This window comes from Rhinoraja longicauda, chromosome 2, assembly GCF_053455715.1.
Source record: "Rhinoraja longicauda isolate Sanriku21f chromosome 2, sRhiLon1.1, whole genome shotgun sequence".
NCBI classification, from domain to species: Eukaryota; Metazoa; Chordata; class Chondrichthyes; order Rajiformes; family Arhynchobatidae; genus Rhinoraja; species Rhinoraja longicauda.
Window position 1 is genome coordinate 18,375,017 of NC_135954.1, and position 13,158 is coordinate 18,388,174.

General features: G+C 40.7%; 1 protein-coding gene across 3 annotated transcripts in view; it reads left to right on the plus strand.

Moving 5' to 3' along the window:
* Nucleotides 1-13,158, plus strand: part of LOC144602536 (solute carrier family 12 member 7-like) — a 218,610-nt gene that overhangs the window by 155,355 nt on the left and 50,097 nt on the right. For all 3 annotated transcript variants that reach the window (XM_078415667.1, XM_078415673.1, XM_078415681.1), the window contains exons 8-11: nucleotides 5,085-5,296; nucleotides 7,622-7,789; nucleotides 8,378-8,476; nucleotides 10,942-10,999. In XM_078415667.1, coding sequence (XP_078271793.1) covers nucleotides 5,085-5,296; nucleotides 7,622-7,789; nucleotides 8,378-8,476; nucleotides 10,942-10,999 — 537 coding nt within the window. The remainder of the gene's footprint in view (nucleotides 1-5,084; nucleotides 5,297-7,621; nucleotides 7,790-8,377; nucleotides 8,477-10,941; nucleotides 11,000-13,158) is intronic.

The window sequence follows — 13,158 nt, forward strand, 5'->3', positions numbered from 1 at the left end:
TTTCCTGTGGTTGCAGGGTAAAGTTCCTGGTAACGCATTGATTGGGTTGGGAAGGGATGGGTGAATCAAGTTGTGGAAGGAGATGTCCTTGCGGATGGCGGAAGGGGGTGCAGATTGGAAGATGTGTTTAATAGAGGGGTCCATTACGAGGTGACGGAAATGTCCGTTGTACACGCGGCATTCCAGGGTCGGCCTGGCCAAACGTAGACGTTCGTGTTCTCCACCATTGCTCCACTGCTGTAAGCCGCGTCTAGTCCACGTGCTCAGCCTCTTGGAGCGGTGTCCGATCCAGCCGAGCCATAGGCTGTTGCAGGGCTTCCAGCGGCCGACACAGAAAAGTCACGTGATTGTTTTATCTATGATCGAAGGGGGGAACCATGTTCCCTGAAGACTGAGGACATCTCGAGCGTCCTAGTATGGAACACCTCATCTTGTGTGGTGGAGACAGAGGAATTGAGAGAGTCCTCCATCTCAGCTGGAGAAATAACGCCTCTTATTCCTTTTTCTCCAGAGATGCTGCCTGACCCACTGAGTTATTCCATTAATTTAGTTTAGTTTGTCACGTGCACCAAGGTACAGTGAAAAGCATTTGTTTGCATGCTATCCAGTCACAGAACGGATGGAATCTATCCAGGGTTATTGAGAAAGACAAAAGAGGAGATTGGGAGAGCCTTGACAAGGATTTTTGTGCCTTTGCTTATCACAGGTGAGGCACCAGAGGACTGGAGAGTAGCCAATGGTTTTCCTCTGTTTAAGAAGGGAAGTAGAGAGAATTCAGTGAATTATTATAGGCTGGTGCGTCTTGCATCAGTGTTAAGGAAGCTATTGGAGAGGATTCTTTGGGATAAGCTTTACTCCTATTTGGAACAGAATGGGTAATGAGGGACTGTCAACATGGCTTTATACACAGCAGGTCATGTCTTACTAACTTGGGTGAGCATTTTGAGGAGGCGATGAAGATGATTGACGAGGGTAGGGCAGTGGATGTTGTCTAGATCGATTTTTGTAAGCCATTTCATAAAGTTCTCCATGGTAGGCTGATCCAGAAGATTAGGATTCATGGGATTAACAGTGTGGATTCAGAACTGTCTTACTGATAGAAGACTGAGGGTTGTGGTGGAGGGATAACATTCAAGCTGGAGGTCTGTGACCAGTGGAGTTCCACAGGGATCTGTGCTAGGACCTCTTCTGTTTGTGATACACATAAATGACTATGTGATTATGTGACTACATGATTATATTTGTGATACATGTAAATAGACGTAAACGTAGATGGGTTGATTTGCAGATGACACCAAGATTGCTGGGGTCACAGATTGCGATGAAGGCTGTCAAAGTAAACAATAGAATATAGATCAGCTACAGAAATGGGTAGAGAAATGGCAGAAGGAGTTGGATCTGAGCAATTGGGAGCTGTTGCATTTTGGGAGGTCAAATGCAAGGGGAAAATCCTGACCATCTGGGTGAGGTCTTCATTTTTACCATGTGATGTCTTCTTCCGAGTGCTCTGCTTTCTCCCACATCCTAAAGATGTGTGGTTAATAAGTTAATTGACCACTGTTTAGTTTTCCAGTTGAGGGCATTTCAGCAGGTGTTCCATTGTTTGTGGTTCAATACCACATTCGCAGGTGACATTGTTGGAGTTACAGTATATCCCTATTTGTTTAGAGTCACCTTGGTCTTCCAACACCAGTTCTCAATCGATTGAGGCATTTCCATCTGGCCCAACTGGCGTCTGCACCAGGAAGGAGTTGCTCACTTGCCGTTAGTCCCATGGTCGTTGAGGGAGGTAGAGCAGCTATTCTATCACCCCATATGGAGACTCGTGCTTCACTTGTTGTAATGCCAGCTTCAAGAGGAGTCACACAGTTAAGAAAACTTTTCCTCGACTTTAGGCGGCTCGGAAATGGTGTCTGGCCAAACATTGGATGTGGTTCATCTGTTATCTGCCACTGCCGCTCCTTCATGCTGGCTCCTGCTCTTCTGATGTCTGGCGGGCCTATGCCTGCCAGAAGGTAGAGGCTGTCAGTACTTGTTGGCTTGCGCTAACCTGTGACAAGTCTGCAGGAAGCATTGAGGGCTGGTTCCAGCTTCTTGCCATGGGTGGATCTTTTCTATACTGGGCGTGCATACTCCGCAATAGAATAGCAGAGGGTCAAGGCGTTGGAACATAGGGTCTGTGGGCTAGCACCCCATCTTGTGTTGGTGAGCTTACTAACAACATTGTTGTGTGTGCTCACTTTCGCCTTTGTCTTCTCAATATGGGTCTTGAAGACATCGGTGAAGGTTTACACCAAGGTAAACCGGATGCTCACAGTGCTCCATTGTTGTTCCAGACCAGTTCACCTGAAGTTGTCTCTTGGCTTCTCGGTTTCTCAAGTGGAAGGCACACACCTGTGTCTTAGATGAGTTTGTACGGAGGTGGTTCTCCTCATAATATGGTGTTAGTTGATTGAGAGCATCGGTCAGCTTTCCCTCTACAACTGAAGAATCAATATCTTGGGCTGCAACACCCAGGTCATCAGCATATGCAAAGCGCTGAGTTCCATCACTTCTTGGTTGGTCATTAGAGTAGATGTTGAAGAGTAAGGGAGCAAGCACGCTCCCTTGAGGGCGGGACCATTCTTCAGCCTATGCCATCTGCTTCGTTTGCCACCCAACTCAACAAAGAACATCCTGTTCTCCAACATACTTTCAATCAGCTCTGTGAGCCAAATGTCCTTCGTCAGATCCAAGATCTCGCTAAGCAGACATCTGTGGTGGACTGTGTCATATGCTGCAGATCAGTCAACAAAGCCTACGCCTGTCACCATCCCTTTCTCAAATCCATCTTTGTTGTGTGAGGTTGAGAACTTGGCTTGTTGTTGACTTTCCAGGGCGGAATCCTGCTTGCTCGGGGATGAGGCGTTCATCTACTGTTGGAGCTATTCTGTTTAGGATCAGGCGTTCAGACAACTTATAGGTGTGACTCAGAAGTGAGATCGGCCTGTAGCTCTTTGGGATTGATGGTTCTTTCCCTGATTTTAACAGTGCTATCACATGTGCTTTCTTCCAGATCTTGGGCAGCTTGTTGGTTGATAGGCAGTGATTGTACAGTTGTAATAACCACTTCCTTGCATCAGGTCCGATATATTTGATCTGTTCATTTGCAATGTTATCCAAGCCGATTGCCTTTCCTGGTTTAAGACTTGAAATGGCAGTTTCCAGCTCTTCCATGGGAAATGGTCTTGTAAAGCCTGGGTCTTCACTGTACTTGCTACGGTCCAGCTTGGTCTTCTTTTACCTCTTTCCACTTTTTACCATTCAAGAGCAATTGATGAGCAACTTGATTTCTAGTGACCTTGGGTTGCTGAGGAGCAACTTTAGGGTCACCACAAAGCTTGTGGATTAGAGACCAATTAGATGCCTTCTTGCTGTTCTGTGACATGTCTGTAGACTCAACCAGTGCGTTACAGGTCTTTTGGTGCTCTTTGGAGATACTTTCCATCGCCCTCTCACTGGTGGGTGTAGTTTCCTCGGAGAAGGGATCAGTTTTAAACATGGTGACATAGTCACTGTAGAGGGCAGCTCTCTCCTTAGAGAGACCGGGTATGTACTCTACCCTGTAGCCTTGGAGAATGTGCCTTTATGCTGTTTTTCTAACAAGTTCGCTGAACTTTTGGTAGTTTCCTGGTGTTGGTTTGATGTTTTTGATCTTCTGTTCCAATTCAAGTCTGAACCCATTCCAGTCAGCTTTCTTGAAGTTAAAGCGCCTTTTAAAAGGCACAATAGTAGGTATTGCTGCTGCATTAACTAGGATACCAATAGGACGATGTTAAGTCTGTGGTACAGGATCCATCACAATCTTCTTGCACAAAACTGCAATGTCATTGGTAACAGCAGCCAAGTCTGGATTGTACCCACGTCTCCAACGGGCACTGTGGAACGAAGGAGGTAGTTTGGCATCATGAATGAGACTAAGTTGGTTGGCATCCATCCATTCTTCTGCCGCTTCTTCATCCTTGTTGATCTCCATGTATCCCCATTGGATACTATGACTGTTGAAGCCTCCGATGATGATCTGTGGTTTGTTTTACCTTGTGGGACAGGATCTGGGAAACTGAAGTCTTCTACTGGTGGTTTGTAAACTGCTGTTATCACAACACTGCTCGACTCAACAGTAAGAACTTCAATGGTAAGTTCTTCTGATTTTAAGGTGGCTTCGATAACAGAGCCTGCTTTAACAAAGATAGCACCGCCATACCGACGATGGGGTCGCTCGACTGCCAAGACCATGCCAGGTATTCTGGGGCGGTTGATCTCGCTCCATCTGTGTGTCTCCTGCAAGCAGAGGATCTCACTATGCATCTTACTGCAAACCTTAGCCAGCATGTTTTGCTCTGAAGATGAAAGCCCTTCAACATTTGCAAAAATAACTGTCAATACCGGTCCTGAAAAGGACCCTCGTTTCTGACATCGACTTCTACATCCGTCTCTGGGCATGATCTTTTGCATACAATTGCGTCTTGCGAGTGTGCTTGTGCATAGTGGTGGAAAGATTGGTGGAAACAGGGCTGTGACGTGAACGCTCTTTCCTTGACCCCCACTATAAATTGCCCCCAAAAAATATTTTATTGTAGGATTAGTGTAAATAGGTGGTTGATGATCTGCATGGAGTCTTTTGGACGAAGGAACTTTTTCTGTGCTGCATTATACTACAGAAGTAACTTAAAGTTCATTTTTTCCCAGCAAGGGGAAAATGGGTTGAATTGTCTCCTTTAGAACCATAAATTTGTATAGTCATCTGATTAGCTAATTTTTTGACATTGCTATATGCTCTCAAAATTTATATTTTTGATTGATGTTATTTTAAAGGCAGTAGTAATCTATCAAAGATAGAATTCCTCAATTAAGATAACACAGCCAGGAAATATAGCACTAAACCTATCATCCTCAAAAAGATTGTCACATTGCAAATGCAGAAATAGCAAAAGATTATATGAAGTTTGATTTCTTGGACTTGTAAGCAGGTGACAATTCTGTGTTCTTGATTTTGTCTTGATAACAGTCTCATGTTATACTTTCTTATTTTATATCATCCATAGCCTATGCCTGCTTGGAAACAGAACATTAGCCTGGAAAGGCTTTGACAAATGTGCTAAGATTATAATTCAAGGGAACCAGACAGTGACGTCTCAGCTCTGGAAAGTTTTCTGTCAGGAGTCCTCTTTCAATTCTACTTGTAATGAATATTTTGAACTCAACAATGTCACACAGATTCAAGGGATACCTGGGATTGCCAGCAATGTAATATTTGGTGAGTGTCATAAAATGCTGATGTATGTGGACAAACTTTTAATGGATGTTAACATTTGTCCAAATCTTCTTGCTCCATTTCATTAAAAAAGCAAAACTTCCTCTCTGCACACATATAATGGTAGTTTTCATCGTGGCTCTTAAAGTGTGAACTTAATCATAGTAATGAGACCAAACATGGCAAAATAAAAGCATAACACTGGATGCTGGAAAAAGGAAATGAAAATGTTTGAAAACGCCAACTAATTAGTGTGTTTATCAGGAGAAATAATCAGAATTAATGTTTCGGAACAATAACCTCCCAATAGTGCTCTTTATTTTAATTTCCACAATAAAGACAAGAGGACCAGGGAACTGAGGGTAGTCAATGGAAGTATCTTGAGGGCAGCCAGTATTACGGTCAAGGAGGTGCTGACGGTCCTAATGCGTATGAAGGTAACAAATCTCCCTGGCCTGATCGGAGGTATGCGAGGACACTGTGGAAAGCTAGAAAGAAAATTGCAGGTGCTCTGGTTTAAATTTATGAGGCATCATTAAATACAGGTGAGGTGCCGGAAGACTGGAGGGTGGAAAATGTTATACCTCTGATTTAAGAAGGGCTGCAGGGAAAAGCCAGGGAACTGCAGACTAGCCAGTCTAGCATCTGTGGTTGCCAAGTTAACAGAGAGTATTCCGAGGGATAAGATATACATGCATTTAGGTGGACAAGGGCTGATTAGGGATAGTCGGCATGGGGAGATCATGACTCAAGAATCTTACTGAGTTTTTTTGAAGATGTGACCAAGATGGGTGATGAGAACAGAACTGTAAACGTTGTAAATGGGTGTTTCCATAAATAAAGGTACCAAACTGTGACATGGGTAGCCAAATTTGAAAGTTATTAAATCCCAATGAAATACCACAGCATTAAAAGTGGGCCTCCCTAAGATCCTTTTGAGCTAATTTGTGATCAAAATCGACCAAAATTTAACACTTTCAAAATTTGAAAAAAAAACACCAATAAAAAGTATATATAAGACATCTCTTATACTGATTTCTAAGCTCCCTTACAAAATGTCGGCACGTAACCCACCACGAGGCCTGTAGTTGACGCCAGGGTCATTATAATTGCGTTGTTTGAATTTTTTTTTAAATCGTGACGAGTGCAAAAAAACAGTTCTAGCATTGACGACGTTAGACAACGGCAGGGACTACAGAATGAGACATCGATAAAATAGGTGAGCAAACTAGATTTTTATTTCATGATTTTAAGTTCTATTCATTATTAAATATTTCAATGGAAAGCTTAAACACAAAATATAAAAAATAAATAAGAAACAATAAATATAAAAACGGTTACTCTGCTTTTATTTCACATACACCCTGAGTCAGGCTTTTGCCTAGTGTTTATTTGCCCACTTAATCATGGTTCATTTTGGGACGACACACAGGAAATTTCGAATGGTCGTGGTAAATCGAACAATTCAGTTTATTCAGGCTTTAAAGCAGTGTGCATTTTGGCGTGTGCACGCAAAAAAAATCTACAAAAGTTGTATGCAGATTCTATAGTTTTACAATAAATGATTAAGATCCTGTTTCTCTTAATTGTGGATTGTGATCATTAGTTATTGATTTATATGGGACTTGCCTGAGAGCAATTTCACTATTTTTGTTGCCAATAACTCTTTTGTGAGTTTTGTGAGCATTTTTCTACTCTAATTAATGCACTTGTCTTTTCCAATGTGACTATTAAGTTAACATTACCAAGTTAGCCTAATTTCCCAACTTCTTTTCGGAAATGCACTTAGATTGACCATATTACAAGTATGCTCATTTTTTTTAAATGATCCCTGGAGATTCCTCGTTCATTGGCACGAAGACAATCAGAAATGGGCCTAATTTGACTAATGTGCAGTTTATGCTTATTTTCACTATCACTCTGTTGTGTTTTATTGTAATTATTTTTATTTGTGTTTTCTGTCTCAATGCCTCTTAAACATTGCTATCCTATATGCTTCTACCACCTCGCCTGGTAGTCCTGGAATAGGAGATGCTCTGTGGCCCTGAATTGGCAAAGGTTAAAGATCTTGAAGGATTGCAAGACCAGCAGATGTTTAACATTTCACATATGAATGTAGTGCTTTAAAATGTTGTCCATTGATGTATTCAATTGCACTATAGCAATGTACTCAAAAGGGTTAATTTTAACTTGCCTGGCATCTATTTTCCTGTTTTGTATAGAATGATGTCATCATGTACAAATGTTATTTCTTTCTGTTTTGAATAGGCCGCTCCTTAACCAATGTTTTCATGATACTTTGATTCTTTTATTCCTGTTTTCCTTTAGACAATATATGGAGTAATTATGGACCCCAAGGAGAAATGTTGGAAAAGCAGGGACTGCTATCGATTCCTGCTTCGGAAACTGAAACGAATGCGGGACTGCCATATGTGTTCAATGACATTGGAACCTACTTCACCATGCTGGTTGGCATCTATTTCCCCTCCGTTACAGGTGATGTTTATGGCTGTGAAGCTACTGTGGGGCATACAATTAATCTGCCATCCAATGTTTTAAGGTGTAAGCCAAGAGGTATAATGCATGGAAGCAGGAACTTGAGGCCAATTTGTCCATGTCCACCAAGTTGGCAATCTGGGCTAGTCCCATTTGCCTGCATTTGATCAATATCCCTCTAAACCCTTCCTATCCATATGTCTATCCCAATGTATTTTTCAGATCGTAATTCTATAGCTTCCTCTGTAGCTTGTTCCAGACTGACAACAATCAGAGTGAAAAAATTGCCACTGAGATCCTTCTTAAATCTCTTCCCTCTCACCTTAAACCAATGACCTCTAGTTTAGAATTCTCTACTCTGGGAAAAAAAAGTTTAATGTATTCATGCCCCTCATGATTTTGCACATTTCAAGAGGGTTAGTTTAGTTTGGTTTAATCGATTGTCACGTACAAAGAAAAGCATTTTTGTTTTGTGGTATCCAGTCAATGAAAAGACTGTACATGATTAATATAAAGAGTTGAATGTACATAATTTTAATTAATAGAGCACTTGATTCTGGACTAAGATTCTTTACTTTTCCTCAACAGGCATCATGGCAGGTTCAAACAGATCTGGAGACTTAAAAGATGCCCAGAAATCCATCCCTACTGGAACATTATTAGCAATTATTACAACCTCTTTCATTTGTATCCTTTCTCTGGGAAATGATCATCCAAAGTTCAAATATGTAATGCTGTAGAAATTGTGAAATTGTCATGGTAGCTGTCATAAGATCTGTAGATTTGGTAATTTCTAGACAGAAATTGAATGACCATTTAATTACTGTCAATGAAGAAAGGGAACTCTGCATTTATCTCCAACCCAATCCAAACTAACTGCTCCATGACAAAATCTGAATTGTCAATAAATAATGGCAATATATCACATGGGCCTGGAATAGAGTCAGAGTCTTACAGTGTGGAAACAGGCCCTTCGGCCCAACTTGTCCACACTGGCCAACATAGCCCATCTACACTAGTCCCAACTGCCTGCGTTTGGCCCATATCCTATTAAACCTGTCCTATCCATGTACCTATCTAAATTTATTTGGACATTTACATTTAATACATTAAAAAAAAATTGTTTTATCTAGAATTTCACTGACATGCTAGATCTGTTCATTGTGCCTGCCCCCGCATACCTGAGCCAGGTGTGGAGTGCCAGATAAGCTGACAGCCCATCCCTGGGAATTAGGTGGTAAGGTGCAGCAGTGCCTCAGTGCTCTGGTCTCATCCCATCAACCACTGAGGATTTGTTCCCGTAACAATCCCCAGAAAGTCTCGCCTCCTCTTAAAGCTGGGAGATATTTTTTAACAGCTTTGATATTCCTAGATACAACATTGATATTCAGAGGCACTGAAATATTACAAGTAGGATATGATTAAAGTAATTAAAATATAAAAAATCAGTAAAACAACTTGTCTCCCATGCTGGAAACTCCTGTTCAGATGAATGAGGTTGCAGATCCACTGGCAGGTCTAGCTGACATTGGATGGGAAAAGTGATTTCCCCATCATCATGCCAGAGAATCCCAGAAAGTTGTCATTCCTGAGGGCATCTGAACAGTGGCCAGTTGGATTCAGCCCAGTGGTTAATAAGTAATGATATTGGGAAGCTGAATGAGGTTAAAATGTGATAATGAGCTCATGTGTTTCACTACACCAACTTCCTACAGCATTCCGGATTCAGACGTAGCCACCACAAGTCATCGTAAAATGCTGAGAATAGGCCATGGTTGCAAATCTTGAGTATTTGCCCTTCAGTTTGTTTATTGGTAGCATTGCCTATTATTTTAATTCCTTGCTCATCTGGTCGAACAGTGTGCTCTCTGTTGTATACTCGGGTCTGTGGAAAATCCATTCAAAGCCTGGTGGCCCTTCAGTTCCCCCTTGCTTTGGTATTTGTTTATAGAGTCATAGATTGAGACAGTGTGGAAACATGCCCTTCGGCCCAACTCGCCCACACTGGCCAACAATGTCCCAGCTACCCTAGTCCCAGCCTCAACTACCTCCTCTGGCAACTTGTTCCATACAGCCACCACCCTCTGTGTGAAAAAGTTACCCCTCGGATTCTTATTAAATCTTTTTCCCTTCATCTTGAACCTATGTCCTCTCGTCCTCGATTCCCCTACTCTGGGTAAAAGACTGTGCATCTATCCGATCTATTCCTCTCATGATTTTGTATACCTCTATAAGATCTCCCCTCATCCTCCTACACTCCATGGAATAGAGACCAAGCCTACTCAACCTCTCCCTGTAGCTCACACCCTCTAGTCCTGGCAACATCCTTGTAATTTTCTGAACCCTTTCAAGCTCGACAATATCTTTCCTATAACATGGTAGCCAGAACTGAATATAATATTCTAAATCCGGTCTCACCAACGTCTTATACAACTGCAGCTACGACTTATCATTGTCATTTTCACCAAGATATACTAAAATGCTTTTGTCACAGAGATATTTCGCAATGATGATTTCCACTGCCTTATTGTCGATCTATTACTCCACAGTCTGTAAGTCATGAACGTTTTCCATCAAGAAGAAAATAATTAGGACCTGATATTTTTCAACATTTACAAATTTGAAAACTAAAATCAAAAATGTACTTAGAAAAATAAATTTTACGTTTCATTGATAAAACTGGTGGCAGCAATGAATGACAACCATACAAAACATGCATTTTGCTTAAAGCCAGCTGCATGTGGCTATCAGCAGGCATGACAGAGTACCAACCAAGCCAATTGTGAGCTGGTGAATATGGTGACAGTGCTGAATAGTTAGACGATGATAATATTTAATAAGGTAACAAGACTGTGTCTCATTTTAAGTCAAATGACTGACTTATTTTAGCCAATTTCCATTTTATCATGATTCATAGCGATGGAAACTTAACAAAGATTGAACTTTTGAAAACATTTTCTTGAACATTAATGGGGAAAAAACAGCCCTTGAACCAAAAAAATAAAAATCCAAGCTCTGAGAATACTATTATGAAAGTAGTTTTGGGCTGTACAGCAATTTTGGTTGTTCTTTAAAGAAAGTACAGAAAGTACAATTAGAAACACAACTAACCTAAGTAACGTAACAATAATTTCCTTAACGATTAACAAAAGACTTGTCGTGCATTATCCTGTTTGGTGCTTGCATTGAAGGTGTCCTCTTGAGGGACAAGTAAGTGATCTGTACAAATTTATGGTGATCTGTATTAAGATTTTTAGGAAAAACTGAGTGCCCAGTTTGGAATTTCCCCCCAAAATTAATAGTTTTAAATAAATGCCAAATACAGTGTTAATGAATTGCCAAAGAGATTAATTAGTTTGTTACTAATTTCAAATGAGACACTGGATGTCATTTTTAGATTATGATGTGCTGATGAACAACCATAATATGAAATCTTCAAATTAGGTTTAGAACCATCACAGGTGTCAAGTGTTCAACACAAAGTTGGAGAAATGCATTTCACAGATGATGTCCTGCTTTTTTTTTTAAAGCTGTTTGTTCAACATTGAACATACACCAAAGTCAAAATGATGAACGGATTGTTTGATGGTATTATCTCAATTGCTATTTTTGCCAATCCCATGCTGAAGGAAAATTGGTCAAAATATCATGTGCTGATCAGCTTCACTGATCTTGTGTTATACGCTGAAGCCCCAGCCAAATAGCTAACTGCTGAGTTTCGAAATATAGAACTGCATTCGTTATGCATTTATTTGTTTTTTTACTGTTGTCAACAAGGGCCCTAATGGTCTGTAGACACATACTATCTGAAGTCTGTCTGAACATTGGGATTTCAGCCAGTTCTTAAGGTTTCAATGGGCGAGACTAATGGGAGGGTGAATGATCAGGTGATGTTTTGCTGCTTGTGTGTAAATTTAGTTGCTCTTCAAATATCAAAGAAAATGGATCAAATGTATGCAAACCATCTTTGCAACTCTGTCCTGGGATCTTCCCACTGTGGGTTGGGAATAAGTGGTTGCTGGGTTGGAATGATGTGAATGGGGAATGATTTTTTTAAGCTCTGAAGTTGGATTTGTTCCATCTGCCCAAAATCCCCATGACTATTTTCCCAGAAATTATGAGTGGAAATCTGAAGGGAAGTTCCCACACTGAATTGCTCAATGAAGCCGCAAAAGAAAATTCAATTTTGCTGTAATTTGATGCTGCAGTGCCCTCCATAATGTTTGGGACAAAGACCCATCATTTATTTATTTGTCTCTGTACTCCACAATTTGAGATTTGTGATAGAAAATTCACAAGTGGTTAAAGTGCACATTGTCAGATTTTAATAACGGCCATTTTTATACATTTTGGTTTCACCATGTAGAAATTACAGTAGTGTTTATACATAGTCCCCCGATTTCAGGGCACCGTAATGTTTGGTATACAGCAATGTCATGTAAATAAAAGTAGTCATATTTAGTATTTTGTTGCATATTCTTTGCATGTAATGACTGCTTGAAGTCTGCGATTCATGGACATCACCAGTTGCTGGGTGTTTTCTCTGGTGATGCTCTGCCAGGCCTGTATTGCAGCCATCTTTAGCTTATGCTTGTTTTGGGGGCTGGTCCCCTTCAGTTTTCTCTTCAGCATATTAAAGGCATGCTTAATTGGATTCAGATCGGGTGATTGACTTGGCCACTTTTAGCTTTGACCATTTTTTAGGCTTGAAAAACTCCTTTGTTGCTTTAGCAGTATGTTTGGGATCATTGTCTTGCTGTAGAATGAACCGCTGGCCAATGAGTTTTGAGGCATTTGTTTGAACTTCAGCAGATAGGATGTGTCTATGCACTTCAGAATTCATTATACTACTACCATCAGCAGTTGTATGATCAATGAAGATAAATGAGCCAGTACCTTCAGCAGCCATACATGCCCAGGCCATAACACCTCCACCACTGTGTTTCACAGATGAGGTGGTATGCTTTGGATCTTGGGCAGTTCCTTCTCTCCTTAATACTTTGCTCTTCCCATCACTCTGATATAAGTTAATCTTCATCTCATCTGTCTACAAGACCTTTTTCCAGAACTGTGGTTGCTCTTTTAAGTACTTCTTGGCAAACTGTAACCTATTTGAATGAATGAATGAATAAGTTTATTGGCGAAGTATGTGCATATAAAAGGAATGTGCCTTGGTGCTCCGCTCACAAATGACAACACAAACATACAGTTAACAATTAAGAATAAAGCATAAACACATCAAAACAATAAGGATACAACATTATGGTCTAAACGTGGGCAAAAATAAACTAGAGCAAAAATAAAACTACAGATTTTGGTTATTGAGTAGAACTACCACTCTTGGAAAAAAGCTATTTTTATGTCCGGCT